Here is a 19,862-nt window from a genome sequence, read left to right as displayed (position 1 = left end):
ATAGCGGATTCTTAGTAAATAAGCTTTTCCTTGTCATCATTGAAATCATCAAAATTGTTTTTGACCAGTAAAGTTAGTTATTTTACCATGGCCCTAGCAACATTTTCTTTTCTCCTTCAAGATTCCTTTCTATTCTTCCTTTTTCTGACCCTATTTACTGGGGGAAAATGGAGAAAAGTAGATACAAATTATATGGGTAATATGGATAAAACCAGAATTTTTTTAACTTTTGTATTGGGGTATAGCCAGTTAACAAACAATGTTGTGATAGTTTTAGGTGAACAGCAAAGGGATTCAGCTGTACATATACGTGTATCCATTCTCCCCCAAACTCCCCTCCCATCCAGGCTGCCACATAACATTGAACAGAGTCCCATGTGCTTTACAGTAGGTCCTTTGGATAAAACCAGAATTTATATATTAACTATTTATTTTAAATGTGAAGTTTGCAAAGTTGATCTCCGGTGCTGAAACTGGAAATCTAAATGCCTCTCCATCATCTAACCAAACACGAAGCCCTGAGAAATTTGAAAAGCCAGAAAAAGAAATTGAAGCCCAGTTAATAAATGAACCTCCAGGCAATGGATCCTCAACTCCAAGTAAGAACATAAAACTTCTGATGTTCAAGTGTTAAGTTGAAAACTCCCATTATTTAACTTGTAAAGGATAAGTTGACAGTCAGTGATCACAGATGAAAAAGTTAAAGGAATTTAAAATTTGTGACACTTCTCTAGTGTGTGACTCTCTTACTGGAAGACAGTAAAACGAAAGGTTAAATTCAGCCACATTAACTTGGTATTCTTTGGGTATGAATTTCATTTTCAATCCAATATGTAAGTGTCTTGTCTACTGTGGTACAGATAGGAATATAATATAGGGTCATTAACTACCTGAAAATGTCTTTTTCTTTTTCCATATTAAAGTTCTGTCTGTATAGAGTTCATGGCAGAGACCCTAAAAACTTGGTCACATTTAAAGCAATATTAGGTTTAGCGATAGGAGTTATCTATACAAAAGAACTCTTTGTATAGAAGGAGCTCTTTTATATAGATATTTGTATTTTGAGGTTTCTGTGGATATATTGCATTAGCTTAAACTCTAGGGCTTTGCCTGAGAACTACTTTACTCCTATGTCCCTTCTGTTTGTTTCTAATAGTCTTGGTTTATCCAGCAGCTTGTCACATTCATTTTTTGTAAAAGAAAATGGTTCAGAGATCCTTTAAGATTTAATTACTCTGTCAGATGTTATTACATTAGACAGTTGGCAATTTATATATATATATGAATTTATATTATATATATAATATATATATTTATATTATATATAATATATATTTATTTATATATATATATATATATATATATGAATGACTATTAGAAATAATGTCATAGAAAGTTTCTAAGACTTGTATTCCAGACAGTGAATTTTTCTAAATGTCATAGGAGCACTTTTTTTTTTTTTTTGGTGGGGAGTGGGGGTTGCCAGTTTTTCAGGCTTTCTCATGCTGAATCATATTTAGAAGTATTTGATGTATCTTAGTCCAAGCTGACTATTAATACTTTCTCAAATTTTTATTTTAGATCCGAAGATAGCGTCCTCTGTCACTGCTGGAGTTGCTAGTTCACTATCAGAAAAAATCGTTGATACCATTGGAAATAGTCGGCCAAATGCACCGTTGTCATCTGTTCAGATCCGTTTTATTCAGAACATGATACAGGAAACCCTGGATGACTTTAGGTAATTGGGAAATTACTCTTTCTATGTAGACTTTGACTAGCTTATTTTTGTTAGGTGTAAAACCTAACAAAACCGTACCTATGGGTAATGATGGTGGTGACTACTTTTGTGTAGGTTCTGGGACGTGTAAAAACGTAGAAGACACGATGGGTTTTGTGAATCTTTAAGTGCCGAGTTTATTTTATACCAGCCAAGGAAAGGCACGTTTCCCTGGGGCAGTTATCAGAGGACTTGACAGTGTGGCGGCTGGCTGCCACTGTGGATTTTTTTATCATTAAGATGTGGGCAGATTCTGATGGGCTCAAATGGGATTCCTACAGTATTCATAGACCACCTCTTAACTATGCTATGTGCCGTAATGTGGTAGAGAAAGACATTTTTAAAGGAATTTTGAATATTTTCAAATAGAATGTGTCAGAATATACCTGGTGGCTCAGACGGTAAAGATCTGACCCTAGCGCAGGAGACCCAGGTTCGATCGCTGGATCAGGAAGAACCCCTGGAGAAGGGAACGGCTACCCACTCCAGTATTCTTGCCTAGAGAATTTCATGGACAGAAGAGCCTGGGGCGCTACAGTTGATGGGATCGCAGAGAGTTGGACTTAACTGAGCAAATAACACACACACAGAATATTAACACATAATTTTAAAAAGTTCTTGCCTGGATCTGCCCTTGTCTTCTCATTCTGAATTTTGAACATTGGAAGAATGTTCTAGAATGTTGGTTCCTTTTACCTGTGTTCTCAATATATTTTGAAAGCTCTTTTCAATTATCAGAATCTTTTTTTTCCCTTTCTGACCTTTACTTACTTAGTACTCTTGCTCAGATTTGGGATATCATGAGCAAGAATGTTGGAGAAGATGTGCAATTTTTGTTGTTACATGTTTCTTTTTAATGTTAAAAATGTTTTAAAAAAATTTAAATGTTAAATATATTTTTAAAGAAAAATAATCAATTTGACTTTTTAAATTAATTAATTAATTAAAATCGGAGGATAATTACTTTACAGTTTCATGGTGGTTTTTGCCATACATCAACATGAATCCCGGAGAAGGAAATGGCAACCCACTCCAGAACTCTTACGTAGAGAATTCCATGGACAGAGGAGCCTGGTGGGCTGCTGTCCGTGGGGTCACACAGAGCTGGACACAACTGAAGCGACTAAGCATGGATGCATACATTGGAGACAACTCACTCCAGTGTTCTTGTCTGGAGAATCCCAGGGATGGGGGTGCCTGGTGGGCTGCCGTCTATGGAGTCACACGGAGTCAGACACGACTGAAGTGACTTAGCAGCAACAGCAGCAGCAACATGAATCAGCCGCAGGTGCACGTGTGTCCCCCCGTCCTGACCCCCCCTGCACCTCCCTCCCTACCGCATCCCTCTGGGTTGTCCCAGATCACTGGCTTTAAGTGCCCTGCTTCATGCATCAGACTTGCACTGGTCATCTGTTTTACATATGGTACTATACATGTTTCAGTGGTATTCTCTCAAATCATCCCATCCTCGCCTTCTCCCACATAGTCCAAAAGTCTGTTCTTTTTATCTGTGTCTCTTTTGTTGTCTTGCATATAGGGTCGTTGTTACAGTCTTTCTAAATTCCAAATATATATGTGTTAATATACTTTATTGGTGTTTCTCTTTCTACTTACTTCACTCTGTATAATAGGCTCCAGTTTCATCCACCTCATCAGAATGGACTTAAATGCGTTCCTTTTTATAGCTGAGTAATATTCCATTGTGTATATGTACCCGCAGCTTCCTTATCCTTTCATCTGCTGATGGACATCTGGGTTGCTTCCATGTCCTGGCTATTGTAAACAGTGCTGCGATGAACACTGGGGTACATGTGTCTCTTTCAATTCTGGTTTCCTCGGTGTGTATGCCTAGCAGTGGGACTGCTGGGTTGTATGGCAGTTCTGTTTCCAGTTTTTTTAAGAAAATCTCCACATTGTTTTCCATAGTGGCTGTACTAATTTGCATTCCCTCCAGCAGTGTAAGAGGGTTCCCTTTTCTCCACACCCTCTCCAATATTTATTGTTTGTAGACTTTGATAGCAGCCATTCTGACTGGCATGAGATGATACATCATTGTGGTTTTGATTTGCATTTCCCTGATAATGAATGATGTTGAGCATCTTTTCATGTGTTTATTAGCCATCCGTATGTCTTCTTTGGAGAAATGTCTATTTAGTTCTTTTGCCCACTTTTTGATTGGGTTGTTCATTTTCTGACATCATTTTGACATTTATAATGTGCCTCATATGTATTGGTACTGAGGATACAAAAACAGGTGATCTGCCCACAAAGACTTTATAGTTTAATTAAGATAGGTATAGTGTGTCCTGCTATGATGTGTGTTTCTTTGATGTGAAGTAACTCATTTGTAAATAGGGCAGTGAAGATAGTATGATGAGGAAGTTTTCTTGTTTTGTGTAACAGCTGTCAAAACAAAGAACATGAACACAGGTGAAGGGTGCAAGCCACCTATCTATGTCCATCTCTTTCTCTTCTCTTCCTCTTAACTTGATTTGGCTATATGCTATGTGTTAGGAAGTGCTTATTTTGTGATTTTTTTTCCCCCCATCTTTGGGCATTTTATTTTTGCCTTCATGCTTGAGAGCCTCAGTCCTTTCTCTTATCTTCTTTCCCCTTTTATCAAGTAACCCTCACTTTTTTTAGGGTAAAATCTTTGATTATTCCATATTTAAGGTGTGCTAGTATTTTTATTAGGATTTAATTGTTTCTGTTAGCACTCTGGTTGCAAAGTTTATATAGATTTTGAGTGATCTTCCAGAGTTCATTTCCTTTAAATTCTGTTATTTCTTTTTTTTTCTTTTTTAGTGTTATGGTAAGAATACTTACTATGAGATCTACTACTCTCTTGGAACTTCAAGTGTATAGTATAATGGTATTGTTAACTGTAGACACAATGTTGTACAGCAGGCCTGTTGAACTTACTCATTTTGTGTAACTGAAATTTTCTATTCCTCAATTAGCATCTCCCTGTTTCCCCTTCTCCCCAGCCCCAACACCCACAATCCTGTTCCTTGCTTCCATGAGTTTTATTAGATATCTCATGACTATTTTATTAGATATCTCATGCAAACAGGATTATGCAGTATTTGTGTTTCTGTGTCTGGCTTATTTCACTTAGCATTGTGTCCTCCAGGTTTATGCATGTTGTCACATGTCACAATTTCTTTCTGTTTTAAGGCTGAATAATATTCCATTATATGCACATACCTCATTTTTTAAAATCTGGTCCTATTATTTTCCATACATAGGTTTTAAAAATATGAGCTATTTCAGGAATGTGTTTGTGGGGAAAAAAATAGCAGAATTGTCTGGATACAGCTGTAATATAATGTGGAACAAAGCAGTGCTGCAAACACAGAAAGGGAGCAGGTACACTGGGGCAAATTTAGAAAGAAATCACTGTCCTGCCTTCAGCTTTCAGCTTGCATTGTGTGCCTGTACCTAGGGAGTGAGGGCGGCTACGGGCCCCTCTCCACTCTTCTTCCCCTCCATCACCCATAGGCAGCCTCTGCTTAGAAAGCCAGTGAGAAGCCGGAATGACTCAGAGGATTTCTGTAAATTCAGCTGCTCTTACTTCAGCCTTTAGTAGGTCTTGCCAGCCAGACCTTACTTAGAACAAGCTACAGATGGGGCTCTCTGCTAGCTGTTCACCCTCAGCCTGGAGGCTGCCTTTTCCATGAGGGCCTTCATGCTTCAGGGGGGTTACTCAGTTCTCCTCTGCTGCCCTAAGTCTTCACCAGGCTCTGTGCATCTGTGCCCCAGGGGCGCTCTCTCTCAGCCCTCCTGCTTTGCCCCTAATTTTTACAGAGCATTCAGTGAAGGCCTGTGGTGAAAAGTTGTTGAGTGAATGGAGACTTTACATTTGGCTGGGACTCCTTGGAATTCTAAGCTTGTGGCAGTCTTCACTTGGCCTTTAAAAATCTAGAGAAGTGTCATCTAGTTCTCCTTACCCTGTCAGTGGCAGCTTTCTTTCCTCACTGCTCCTGTCAAGGATGAAAACAACTGTGGCTCTCTCTTCTTCTGGGGGGACTCACCATTTTCTGGATTTAAATCCACTTAGATTTCTTTGTACTCTCAAAGTTGAATTTATTTTCAGATGTCTGATTATATAGGTTGTCTGGCTTGTGCTCATTGTTAGAGTTGGAAAGCTTACATCCTAAGCAGAAGCCTGCAGATTTGCTTCTGTTGTCTTTCAAGATTTAAGTTTCCTGTGGCAAGCAAATCACTTCCGGGTTTTTAGTTTGTTTCTGGTTTTTTATCTTGGTGGGTCCTGAGCTTTAACCTCCAATTCTAAAGCATCACAAGGCCTCCCAAATCCTTTTCTCCTCTTTAGCGGCCACTTTATGTTTGGTTTCCTGCCACCTAACCTCAGTACAGGCACAGTTTAGGACTCAAAGATGTCTTGAGGGGAAATTGCACACTTTCAGGTTTACTTTCTACTGGTACCCCCTTCCCAGAAACTTTGTAGCTCTGGCTGCCTTGGGAGTTCTGAGTTCTAATACTCCCTAACCCAGTGAGACTGTCTCAGACTCTGGGCCATTGCTTTCCTCCCCGTCTCTTTTCCCGTACTGTGGAATCAGCTCACCCCCCCAGAGGTGAACAGAGGTAGTTGTGAAGCTTACCTAGTAGATCCCCTTGTTTACAAGACTGTAGCACTACCAGCCCTGGCTACCTGTTCAATGAAGCCTTCACTTTTTGTTTTTGTTTCTTTGTGTTTTTATTTTTATTTTTTTTTCTTTTATTTATTTATTTATTTATTTATTTTTAATTTTTACTTTACAATTCTGTATTGGTTTTGGCATAGATTGACATGAATCCACCACAGGCATTTGTCATAGTTAAAAACAGAAGAGAAACTTTTAAAAAAGTACTTGTAATTGTTACGATAGAAAAAATAAGATACTTGGGAATAAATCTAAAGATGGTAAAGATCAGTGTAGAAAAACATTTAAAAATGTATTAGAAAGCACTAACAAATACATGGGAAGATATTGTGAAGCTATCAGTTCTTTTAAATTGGTCTACAAGGTTGAACACAATTCCAATCAAATCCCAACTGGATTTTTTGGAAGAAGATGATGAGATAATTCCAAAATGTGTGTGAAAAATGGAAGATCTGGGAATAACCAAGGCACCAGAGAAGAATAAGGTTGAAAGGGACTAGTTTGTCAGATAGATAAGCTATAATTAAAATAGTGTAGCATTAGCACTGAGTGGACAGATTTTGCAAAGGAATCAAATGTATTCCAAAGAAGCATATATGTATCCCATATAATGTATCCCATATATACATATATGTGGAAATGTGATATATCACAGAGGGAATGTATAGATCCCTGTTCCATGTTATTTAAAAAATCAGTTCCGTACAGAGTAAAAGTTTAAATAGAAATGGAAAAAGTTTAGGCATTGTAGAAGAATTTATATATGACTTCAGGTTTAGAAAGTTACTTAAATATAAGAGGGTACATTACCTATAAAAATAGATTGGTAAATTTACATTAATATTAGGTTAGTAATTTGAGAATGTCAGTAGGAAGTGTTCATCCAGAACACCATTAACAAAATGAAAAGACAAAAGATATCTGCAGTACTCATATAACCAATAGAGGATTAGATTATGTAAAGAACTATTATGAATAATTTCTTTTAAGATATTCAATAGAACAATAGTTTAAAGACATAGACAAGCATTTCACTGAAGAATAGTATATGAACATAGGGAAAGTTGCTCAGCCCTGCAAATTAACCAGAGAACTGAAAATGGAATTGGTTACCATTTCACACCCAGTAGATGGAAACACATTTGTAAAAAGTCTGGCAATACCAAGTCTTGGTGTGGATGTAGAGCTAGAGGAACTCTTTATATTCTGATGATGAACATGTCCATTAATACTACAACTTCGGAAAATAATTTCTATTATTTTGTAAGTTTGAACAGTGTACCTTTCTATCATACCTGTGACTCAGCACATCTTGGATATATTATCTACAGAAATCGGCACATGTGGGTTGGAAGACATATACATTATTGTTTATAACAACATTTTAATAATAAACACTTAAAAAACAGTTCAATTTGACAGAAGAATGTACGCTAGTACAGATCAATGAATTATAGATAAATAGAATATGACCTTGAAAACATGATACTGGATTATTTTTAACTGTATACTACTCAAGGCTACATAGGATATGGTACCCTTTTTGTAATGCTCAAAAGCAAGCATAACAAAAATACATTGACTACAGATTCTATGTTATGCAAAAATATATAAATACATATATATTTTTTAGAAAACATTGCTTTGCTCAAACAAATTCCAGAGAGTAGTGACTTCTTTCTTGGGCTTCTCTCAAGAGTTAAGTGAGGAGCACCACAGGAAGCTTCTGTGATTTTCATTATGTTCTAGCCCATAATTTCTGTGGCAGGTGACACACAGATATTCCTTTTATTGTTACATTTCATAACTTTTATGTCTTCTCTTTCTTTTTGGCCATGCCACATGGCTTGTGGGATCTTAGTTCCTCAACCAGGGATTGAACCTTAGCCATGGAAGTGAAAGCCCAGAGTCCTAACCACCGGGCCACCTGGGAATTCCCACTCTTATGGTTTTGCAGGCATGTCTTAATTGCATTTTATTGAGCAAACCTCTGTTATAAATAGGCTCTTTGCATTCTGCTGGAAGGTTTTTTTTTTTTTAAATAGCTTAAACATTGATAATAGTTAAACATTGTAACCTAGAGCATTGTCTGTATTTCATTGTAATATAAACCTGTATCTTTTCCTTAATGATGATTTCTATATTAAGGAATGTAGTGTAATGGGAGTTCCGGAGGTAGACAGCTGGGTTTATATCCTAGCTCTAACATATACTAGTTGTGTGACTTTGGTTGAGTTACAACTTCTCTGTGATTCAGTTACATGTGTAAAATAAAGGTAGTAATTCTAAGATTAAATGAGTTCTTACATTTGAAGTAGAAGACACAGAGCCTAGCACATAGTAAATAAATACTAGGTGCAGTGGTATTTTTACTATTATAATAATTGTTAATAGTAACATGAAATAATAAGAGTATAGTCATTTTCTTGAGTGATTCTAGAATTGGTAAAACTGTTCTAATTCTAATAAATATTATATCTTTTCCCCTAGAGAAGCATGCCATAGGGACATTGTGAATTTGCAAGTGGAGATGATTAAACAGTTTCATATGCAATTGGTATGTATTGACATGTTTTATTGTAAGTGAGCATAGCTGTGGATCTAAAAAGTCCATGAAAGGGTGACGTATTCTTACTTAGTTATATCTAATTGCTAAGAAATAAAAGAGCGTTTTAGAAATTTAGTAAATAGAATAGATTTTAACTAGTCACCCTTCTTTATAACCTATGATAGTTAAGGCTACTTTTTCACAGCTGTTTTTTTTTTTTTTGGCAGTAAGTAAGCAAAAACCTTTCCAAATGTGGAAATGTAAACTTTCCAAATATGTAAATTTTACCAGTGCTCTTTCATTTATATTAGCAAAGTAGTAAGGGTGGTTAAATTGAAAAAAAAAAATTACTCAGTTAATCAAACATGAGAAAAATGATAGCTGAAAATGTGTAAAACAATGTCAAATAAATGTGAAATGCCAGTAATTAAAAAAAATTTTTCCCCCTTTTCTAGAATGAAATGCACTCTTTGTTGGAAAGATACTCAGTGAATGAAGGTTTAGTGGCAGAAATTGAAAGACTACGAGAAGAAAACAAAAGACTGCGGGCACACTTTTGAAATTTCAGTGAATACTTTGATGTTTTGTAATTTGGGAAGGTTCTGACAACACAGAACTACATGAAGTCAGTATTGTTTTCATAACCTCTGGGAGAAAAAATTTTTTTCAGTCAAAGGGTGATGGGATTTTATACCAATCACTATTTCATCTTTTCTGTCAAATATATTTATATTTTTATATTAAAAACTGTACACTATGTCGTCTGCCTAAAAGGAAAGCCAACAGAATCTTTATTTTATGAAAGCTTTAGCTATACACTAAGTGCCCTTTTTCATGAAAAAATTGTGCAAAAAAATAGGTTATGTATGTTTTTTAATCATCATTTCTAAACATAATATTTTTGGTTGACAGTTGCCTTCCAAATTTTTTTGGATGTTTAATGATTAAAGAGTTTGATATACCTTCTATTTTTATGGAGAAAGTAAGTTTAATTGGTGTTTTGTTTTTCTAAGCAATTGACTAATAAAACACAAAGTTGGTTAGTAATTATTTTGTTAACTTGGTGAAGTCAAGTATAACTATTATTTATTACTTGTACATTTGATAAGAAAATTTTCAGATTTTGAATTGCACAGATCACATTATATCTATTGCATTATTCTTTTATACTTCTAACTAATCTCTACTCTGGTTGATATTTTGTAGTTAATTTTACCTATGAAAACTTTTAAGGGTTTATAAGACTCAACCAGAACTGCATATCTGCTGATTATCTCATTAATTAACAGCATAAAATTTATACTATAATGTTTCAGTCAATATAATTCCACTTAATAATTAGTGAAAATTTCATATTATACTAAGTATTATAGTATTAGTCTGTTTTTTCTCCTCCTAAATGAGGTATGGTTGATTTTGTTCTGTGGTTTATATCATTAACTTTCTTTAATTCTTTTTTGTGCTGTGTGTAATACTTTTCTATTATTGGCCCACTATAAAATAAAAAAATTTTTTTAAAAACAGGAAGGTTAATTGTCAAAAGAATATACACCTCTGACAATATGTGAATGTTAACATGCTGTGATCTACATTTTTAGTGGTATAAGATTAAGAGGGCAGCTGGCTTATTTACCTCTTGTAGTCTCTTGTCCCAGAGATTTAAACTATACCTTGTATATAGCACTCCTGCTCAATTTTAACTTTTGAGATGAAAGTATTTACTAAAATAAAAAAGAAGTCTAGCTGGATTACTAACTTTTTCCTTCCAGGTGATGAAAGATTTTAAGGATACATTTAGTAAGTGTAAAATACTAATAATTATTTCAAGAAATAAATTACTTTGTCTTAGTGGAATACATTTGTATTAAAGCATAAGGGAGCTTCCCAGGTGGCACCAGTGGTAAAGAACCCACCTCCCAGTACAGGAGACATGAGACCCAGGTTCAATCCATGAGGCAGGAAGATCCCCTGGAGGAGCGCATGGCAACCCACTGCAGGATTCTTGCCTGGAGAATTCCATGGACAGAGGAGTCTGGTAGATGGCAGTCCATAGGGCCACAGAGAGTTGGAGACACTGAAGTGACTTAGCACACAAAGCATAAAGGGATGCTAATATAATCTTTTTTTCCTGACAGGTAATGAAAGCATTATGGCTTGTAACAAGTTTTGTCACATATCATTATCAAACAGATTTAGAAGACATAAAAATGTGTTTTGCATTATCCATTAATATTTTCCTGTTGCCTTTTTCTATAAATGCACATAATGTATATTAAAATAAGTTAGATAAATAAAATAATTTTGTTAACCTTATGCATATAGATGAAACATTTTTTGTCATGGAAAAGTTAGATAAATAAAATAATTTTGTTAACCTTATGCATATAGATGAAACATTTTTTGTCATGGAATTTAAATAAGTAAAAAAAAGTTAAATTTTAAATGGTAAAAATGGGAAATCAGAAGTTGAACTTTAGCCTCTAGCCAAAATAGAATAATAAGAGATGAAATCAGAAATTGAATTTTAGCCTCTAGCCAAAATAGAATAATAGGAGATTAGATTTACACAATGCAACTAAATTTTAAAAAGACACAAAATACTTGAAATAGTTTTCAAATACTGAATTTTTTAAAATAAACTCAACTTGGAATTCTTTACCTAGAGAAAATATCTTTAAAAGTGAAAATTAAAACTTCTTCAGACCTAGAAAGGTTGAAAGAATTTATCACAAGCTAACTTTTGCCCTACAGGAAACATTAAAAGTACCAGATAGAAATCTGCTTCTATGCAAAGGAATGAAGAGCAACAAAAATGGTAAATATGTGAACAAATAAAAGGCCTTTTTCACCCCTTATTTTAAGTTATCTTCAAAGGGTAGCGGACTGTTTAAAACAAAAATAATAACAATGAATTATGTGGTTAACATATGTAAAGTGAAATGTCTGACAAGAGTATCTATCTTCAAGGGTGGGAGGAGGGAAATGAAAGTACACTACTCTGAGTTCTTAACTGTGAAGCAGAGTACTACCTGAAAGTAGGATGCTACAAGCTAAAAATGTACACTGTAAACCCCAAAGTAACCACAAAAGAAAAACAGTTCTAGTTAGCAAATCAACAAAGATGATAAAATGTAGCCATTAAAAAAATCCAAAAGAAGCAAAGAAAAGAACAAGGGGCAAAGAATAAATGGGACAATAGAAAATAAACAGTAAAATGGTAGATTTAAGCAGCAATATCAAGAATTACATTAAGTATAAATTATCAACTACCCTTATGAAATTGAATTTTTTTATCCAGCTGTGTACTAAATCGATGAAATCCACTTTAAATATGAAGATACAGATAGTTTAAAAAGTTGAAGTAAAAAATTAGTACATAAACGGAACTGAATAGAAGTGAAAGCAAATTATATTTTGTGGGAATCAGCTAAGGCAGTACTTACAGGGAAATTTATATCATTAAATATCTGTATTAGAAAAGGAAAGGGCTCAATAGCTTCGGCTTCCACCTTAAGTTAGAAAAATAGCAAGTAAAAACCCCAAAGAAGCAAATGAAAAAAGATTTTAGAGAATACAGTGCAAAGCAAAAGTCAACTGAGGAAATCAGTAAAAGTAAAAGCTAGTGCTTTGAGATCAAACCTTTAGCTAACCAGAGAAACAAACAACCCTAAATTACCAGTATCAGGAATGAAAAAAGTGACATCACTACAGAGATGTGCTGCTGCTGCTGCTAAGTCGCTTCAGTCATTCGTGTCCGACTCTGTGCCACCCCATGGACGGCAGCCCGCCAGGCTCCACTGTCCCTGGGAAGAACACTGGAGTAGGTTGCCATTTCCTTCTCCAGTGCACGAAAGTGAAAAGTGAAAGGGAGGTTGCTCAGTCGTGTTCGACTCTTCGAGACCCCATGGACTGCAGCCCACCAGGCTCGTCCATCCATGGGACTTTCCAGGGAAGAGTACTGGAGTGGGTTGCCATTGCCTTCTCCGACAGAGATGTGCTCAGGTCAGTTCAGTTCAGTCGCCCAGTCGTGTCCGACTCTTTGCGACCCCATGAATCGCAGCACGCCAGGCCTCCCTGTCCATCACCAAACCCCGGAGTTCACTCAGACTCACATCCATCGAGTCTGTGATGCCATCCAGCCATCTCATCCTCTGTCGTCCCCTACTCCTCCTGCCCCCAATCCCTCTCAGCATCAGAGTCTTTTCCAATGAGTCAACTCTTTGCATGAGGTGTTCAAAGTACTGGAGTTTCAGGTTCAGCATCATTCCTTCCAAAGAAATCCCAGGGCTGATCTCCTTCAGAATGGACGGGTGGATCTCCTTGCAGTCCAAGGGACTCTCAAGAGTCTTCTCCAACACCACAGTTCAAAAGCATCAATTTGTGCTACTTAGGTATAAATTTGATAAAAGTTATGTATGACCTGTACTCTGAATTCTGCAAAACATTACTGAGAGAAGGTAAACCTAAGTAAATGCTATGCCAGGTTCATAGACTGAAAGGCTCAACGTTGTTAAATATCAGTTTTTCCTATATTGATTTTCCAATTCAATGTAATAATAAAAATTATAGCAGAAACTATTTTTCTCTTCAGCTATGTCTAATTTAGCATTTACCTAATCTGGTAAGTATTTAATGTCATCTATTTTATTTTTCATCCTAGAATTTCCATTTTGTTATTTTTTATAGTTTCTAATTCTCAGTTAAATCTCCTAATTATTCAAGTATATTGATTTTAGTTTTTTTTTTTAATGTAAAATAAATGAATTTTTTTTTGGTAAACTATACTGAAACTAAACTAGAAAAAAGATGTGAAGTACATAACATATGTGTATGTTTATCACTTAAAATTAATTTGAATTTATCTTGAGAAAACAAGAACATTAAACAAATCAATTAGTTTAAATCACCACATTAAGGATCATCTCAATAGATACAGAAAGGTATCTGATAAAAGTTATTAATGATTCATGGTAATCTTGTAAACTGAATAGAAGAAATTTTCTTTATGCTGAGGAAATATATCAGAGACCAACTGCAAATATTTTGTTTTCTTTTTTAACTGAGATATAGTTAATTTTTGATAGTATGTGTTTCAGGTGTGCAACAATGATTCATAATTTTCAAAGATTATACTTCATTTATAGTTATAAAATATTAGTTATATTCCCTGTGCTATATAGTATTTCCTTGTAGCTTGTTTACTTTGTATATCAGTTCAGTTCAGATCAGTCCATCAGTCAGTCGTGTTCGACTCTTTGTGACCCCGTGGACTACAGCACGCCAGGCTTCCCTGTCCGTCACCAGCTCCCAAAACTTGCTCAAACTCTTGTCCATCAAGTCAGTGACGCCATCCAACCATCTCATCCTCTGTTGTCCCCTTCTCCTGCCTTCAATCTTTCCCAGCTTCAGGGTCTTTTCCAGTGACTCAGTTCTATGCATCAGGTGGCCAAAGTATTGGAGTTTCAGCTTCAGCATCAGTCCTTCCAATGAATATTCAGGACTGATTTCCTTTAGGATTGAATGGTTTGATCTTGCAGTCCAAGGGATTTTCAAAGAGTCTTCTCCAACACCACAGTTCAAAAGCGTCAATTCTTTGGTGCTCAGCTTTCTTTGTAGTCCAGCTCTCACATCCATACATGACTACTGGAAAAACCATAGCTTTAACTAGACGGACCTTTGTCAGCAAAGTAATGTCTCTGCTTTTTAATATGCTGTCTAGATTGGTCATAACTTTTCTTCCAAGGAGTAAAGGTCTTTTAATTTCATGGCTGCAGTCACCATCTGCAGTGATTTTCAGTTCAGTTCAGTTCAGTCGCTCAGTCGTGTCCGACTCTGTGACCCCGTGAATCGCAGCATGCCAGGCCTCCCTGTCCATCACCATCTCCCAGAGTTCACTCAGACTCACATCCATCGAGTCGGTGATGCCGTCCAGCCATCTCATCTTCTGTCATCCCCTTTTCCTCCTGCCCCCAATCCCTCCCAGCATGAGTCTTTTCCAATGAGTCAACTCTTCACATGAGGTGGCCAAAATACTGGAGTTTCAGCTTTAGCATCAGTCCTTCCAAAGAACACCCAGGGCTGATCTCCTTTAGAATGGACTGGTTGGACTTCGTTGCAGTCCAAGGGACTCTCAAGAGTCTTCTCCAACGCCACAGTTCAAAAGCATCAATTCTTCGGCACTCAGCTTTCTTCACAGTCCAACTCTCGCATTCATACATGACCACTGGAAGAACCATAGCCTGGACTAAACGGACCTTTGTTGGCAAAGTAATGTCTCTGCTTTTCAATATGCTATCTAGGTTGGTCATAAGCCCCCCAAAATAAAGTCAGCCACTGTTTCCATCGTTTCCCCATCTATTTGCCATGAAGTGAAGGGACTGGATGCCATGATCTTAGTTTTTTGAATGTTGAGTTTTAAGCCAGCTTTTACACTCTCCTCTTTGACTTTCATCCAGAGCCTCTTCAGTTCTTCGCTTTCTGCCATAGGATGGTATCATCTGCTTATCTGAGGTTATTGATATTTCACCCGGTAATCTTGATTCCAGCTTGTGCTTCATCCAGCCCAGCATTTTGCATGATGTATTCTGCATATAAGTTAAATAAGCCAGGTGACAATATATAGCCTTGATGTACTCCTTTCCCAACTTGGAACCAGTCTGTTGTTCCATGTCCAGCTGTAACTGTTGCTTTTTGACCTGCATACAGATTTCTCAGGAGGCAGATCAGGTGGTCTGGTATTCTCATCCCTTGAAGAATTTTCCACAGTAAGTAGCCGTTTGTAACTCTTAATCCCCTGTGCCTGTCTTACTCCTCCCTTAGTTATTTGCAAGTCTGGGTCTGATAACTAATATCTGGATATCCTGTGCTTTTGTTTCTATTTTACATTATTTCAGTTTTTGATCACATTGTGTCATCTGTTCTTCTTGAATGTTTCTTTATTGAGTGATTGATATCATAAAAAAGTGTAGGAATTCTTTGAGTCTCAGTGCTATATTTGTCTCTGAGAAGTTTTACCTCCACTGTAGCAAGCAGCCAAGTTAGGGAATGAGCATGCCCATGGCACCTTAATGCAATCAGGGATTGAGGTGCTTCCTAGTTGAGTTTAAGTTTTTGGTTTATTCTCATGTTAAAGGTTTAACCCTTCAGAGTTCCAAACAAACTCGTGGAGTTAAACAGGACTGTCCTACTTGGCAAGAAAAGAACTCTAACTTTTCTCTTTCCAAGTTCTGTTTCTTACCTTAAATCAGTAAGGTTTAGATGTATTAGTTTGCAGTGGAAGTTAACAAAATGCCAGACAAGTTAATACTGTAGATAATCACTGTATATTTCTAGTAAAGAATTATTTTATGTATTAAATGATCAAGTTCCACATACTTATCTTAACTGGAGCTCTTAAAGCCTACAGAGACAAAAAGAGAAAAAGGTAGTCTGTTCAGAGTTAGATTATTTGTGGGAAAATCAAGGATGTAGCTATAGAAACTATAGTTAGAAGTGCTGAAAGAAAAAAAAAATATTGGTAGACCAATAATTCTTAAAATGTGGTTTAGTGAGCCCTGAGAATTTCCAAGATCCTTTTGAGGTCAAAATTATTTTTGTAATGGTACTTAAGACATTGTCTTTTTCATTCTTATTTTCTCATGAGCATAAAGTGAAGTTTTCCAGTGTGGTTACATCACTGTCTTGACACCTAATCAAAGGGGTTCTTGTTTATTCTGGTACTTTCTAGAATTTTCAAAAGTAGCTGTTTGGAATCTTCAGTAATTTTTAATAGAACAAAAGATAGCTGATACTAAGAGAATTTAGGACCTGTGGTATGCCTTTTCAAGTGGTATAAAGGACACAAGAAGCTTAAAGGCATGGTCTCACATGAGTCTTATATGTACTTATTAGTAATTAAATTGAGAGAGAGAGAAGCATGTCTGGAAAATAATTGTGGGTGGAAAATAATTGTGGATATGACTTTTGGTTCACTGATAGACTATATCAAATGTATAAACATTTACAAAGTGTTTTAAGTGGTAGATTCAGCAAAAGCACTGCTGCCACCTAGAACTAATAGAATGAGGCTTTTCAAAACTATAAAAAATTATCTAACCCCTCAACTTTGTAATGTAGGAGGTAGGCTGAGAAAGTCACTCAAGTTGCCAAAATGACCTGTCTTCCGAAGCCCTTTTCAGAAATGATTGAAGTGAAGAAAAAGGAAGTACATCTTGAAGAGCAGTCAGAAATGTGGGGAACAGTGGATTTGGGAGGCACCCCTAGGGGGCAGAACGGAGGTCTAATTAAGAAATATTTCCCATCCATAGAGCAACTTCGGCCCACTTGGATTTCAGAATTACTGGGGGTCAGTGACTGCTGGGAGTCTCTCATTCTAAAATTGGAGTGTTTAGTACAGTTATCCTGTCCTAGTTTCTCTGTTTGTAGGCTCTCTGTGTGTCATTCTTCTGTTTATTGTTCTCTAAACAAAGAGCAATGCATTGTTCTTATTATGATGAAACATATCTGAATATAGTATAGATTGCATGCATGCTAAGTCACTTCATGTCCAGCTCTTTGCAACCCTATGGACCATAGCCCGCCAGACTCCCCTGTTCATGGAATTCTCCAGGCAAAAATGCTGGAGTGGGTTGCCATGCCCTCTTCCAGGGGATCCTCCTAACCCAGGAATTTGAACCTCATCTCTTATGTCTCCTGCATTGGCAGGCGGGTTCTTTACCACTAGCGCCACCTGGGAAGAGCCTGCTGCTGCTGCTGCTAAGTCGCTTCTGTCATGTCTGACTCTGTGCGACCCCATAGACGGCAGCCCATCAGGCTCCTCTGTCCCTGGGATCCTCCAGGCAAGAACACTGGAGTGGGTTGCCATTTCCTTCTCCAATGCATGAAAGTGAAAAGTGAAAATGAAGCCAGCTGCTCAGTCGTGTCCGACTCTTAGCGACCCCAGGGACTGCAGCCTCCCAGGCTCCTCTGTCCATGGGATTTTTCAGGCAAGAGTGCTGGAGTGGGTTGCCATTGCCTTCTCTGGGAAGAACCTAATGCAGATTAAAAATCTTAAACAGCCTGATGCTGTGATTGAACGTGACTTTTAGAGTCCTGGGGTTGGGGTGAGCATGTATTGCATTCGAGAAGAAAATGAATTACTGTGGCCTGGAGGCCAGAGTGTGGTGTGCTGCATTTTTGTCACCAGTCCTAAACCCCAAGCTGTATTCCTGCCCTTTGCCCTTTGACATTGCAGTTCTTTCTGCTAAAGAGGTGGAATATGTTTCCCTCCTTGTGACTGGGTTTGGCCTTGTGGCTTGATTTGGCCAATAAAGCAGAAATGATGGTGTGCCAATTCCAAACCCAGGCTTTCAGAGCTCTCACATATTTCCACTTACTCTCTTGTACCCCTGACATGGACCCTAAAAAACAAAACTAAACACAAAAAGCTACCCAGGCCAGCTGCTGGTCCTAAGAAAGATGAGAAGCAGAGCTGTCTCAACCACGCTGCTCAGCCAAACGTGGCTTAATCCAGCCCAATAGACCCTTAGATCTCTGGGAACAAACGCCTATCATGGTGAGCCAGTGGGAGTTTCTTGGCTGTTTATTATGCAGCAATAGATAACTTATAAGCATCTTGGCTCACCTTTATTCCAGCTGGGGTGACTTCAGAAGCCTCTTAATTAGGCTTTGGGTCTTCCTCTATTCTTATCTGTTGCATACACTTCTATCAGTGTTGTCCTCACCCAAAAGGCAAGTCTCATTGTCCACAGAAAAAGACCACATGTAATCTTCGGCGTGGCACCCTGATCCTTCCTGCTGCTCTGCACACCCTGCCCCAGATATTTCAGTCTTGGGCACCGGAAAGTGCCATACCATTTCATAGATCTAGGCTTCCTTCATTCTCTCTGCCTGAGAAGCCCCTACAGATCCTTCAGGACACTTATCACATGTCACCTCTTTTGTGACATTTTTCCATGACCTAAAGGCAATCAAGCTCTCTTTCATGTGTCTAAAAATTAATTTCCTGTCGTTATAATTCTTAAAGAATCATAATGGGATGGTTATAATGGGATGGTCTGTCTCTAGGTCTCTCTCCTCATAGGCAGAGGCAGTTTTGGAAAACTTTCTGTAGATGCAATATTTGGTGTGATGCTTAAACTTCATAGAGGTTCAGTATCATCTCATCTAATTTTATCCATTGTTGAATAATTGGAAAACATGTAGGGATTGTTATAAATTATTTCTGTATGGTGTTTATGATATTTGCAATAAACTGGAAATTTGGTTCAAATTCTTCCTTCTTTGCACATGTCAAATAATAGTATTTATAGTAGGAGGATACATTTATGAACATAGAAAAATGACAATAATGGTTGAAGATAGTTGACATGCCCTTGATGTGGAGATACTGTGGGTCCCTTTCAAGTAAAACCCTACAACCAGCTCACTTAAAATTAAAATGTCAAAAATCAATTATGCTTCATTTTGCATTCAGACAAATTGAACTTTTCAAAATTTGAACTTTTCAAGGGTATCAAACTGGTCAATCCTAAAGGAAATCAACCCTGAATATTCATTGGAAGGACTGTTGCTGAAGCTGAAACTCCAGTACTTGGCCACCTGATGTGAAGAGCCCTCTCATTGGAAAAGACCTTGATGCTGGGAAAGATTGAAGGCAGGAGGAGAAGGGGATGACAGAGGATAAGATGGTTGGATGGCATCACAGACTCAGTGGATGTGAGTTTGAGCAAATTCCAAGAGACCATGAAGGATAGGGGAGCCTGGCATGCTGTAGTCCATGGGGTTGCAAAGAATCAGACACCACTTGGTGACTGGGCAACAGCAACAATTGAAGTTTGATTTGTTGGGGTTTCTCTCAGGATTAGTGGCAGGT

At 37.2% G+C, this 19,862-nt stretch overlaps 1 protein-coding gene across 4 annotated transcripts in view; it reads left to right on the top strand.

Moving 5' to 3' along the window:
• Positions 1-10,737, top strand: part of NEDD1 (NEDD1 gamma-tubulin ring complex targeting factor) — a 45,537-nt gene extending 34,800 nt beyond the window's left edge. For all 4 annotated transcript variants that reach the window (XM_040232773.1, XM_040232775.1, XM_040232774.1 and 1 more), the window contains 4 exons: positions 446-599; positions 1,582-1,738; positions 8,932-8,998; positions 9,445-10,737. In XM_040232773.1, the coding sequence (XP_040088707.1) occupies positions 446-599; positions 1,582-1,738; positions 8,932-8,998; positions 9,445-9,549 (483 nt within the window). In that variant the 3' untranslated portion in view covers positions 9,550-10,737. The remainder of the gene's footprint in view (positions 1-445; positions 600-1,581; positions 1,739-8,931; positions 8,999-9,444) is intronic.
• The last annotated feature ends 9,125 nt before the right edge of the window (positions 10,738-19,862 follow it).

The sequence above is a fragment of the Oryx dammah genome, unplaced genomic scaffold (assembly GCF_014754425.2).
Source record: "Oryx dammah isolate SB20612 unplaced genomic scaffold, SCBI_Odam_1.1 HiC_scaffold_29, whole genome shotgun sequence".
NCBI classification, from domain to species: domain Eukaryota; kingdom Metazoa; phylum Chordata; class Mammalia; order Artiodactyla; family Bovidae; genus Oryx; species Oryx dammah.
The sequence above is the reverse complement of the archived record's forward strand: the minus strand, read 5'-3'. Positions and strand labels throughout refer to the sequence as shown.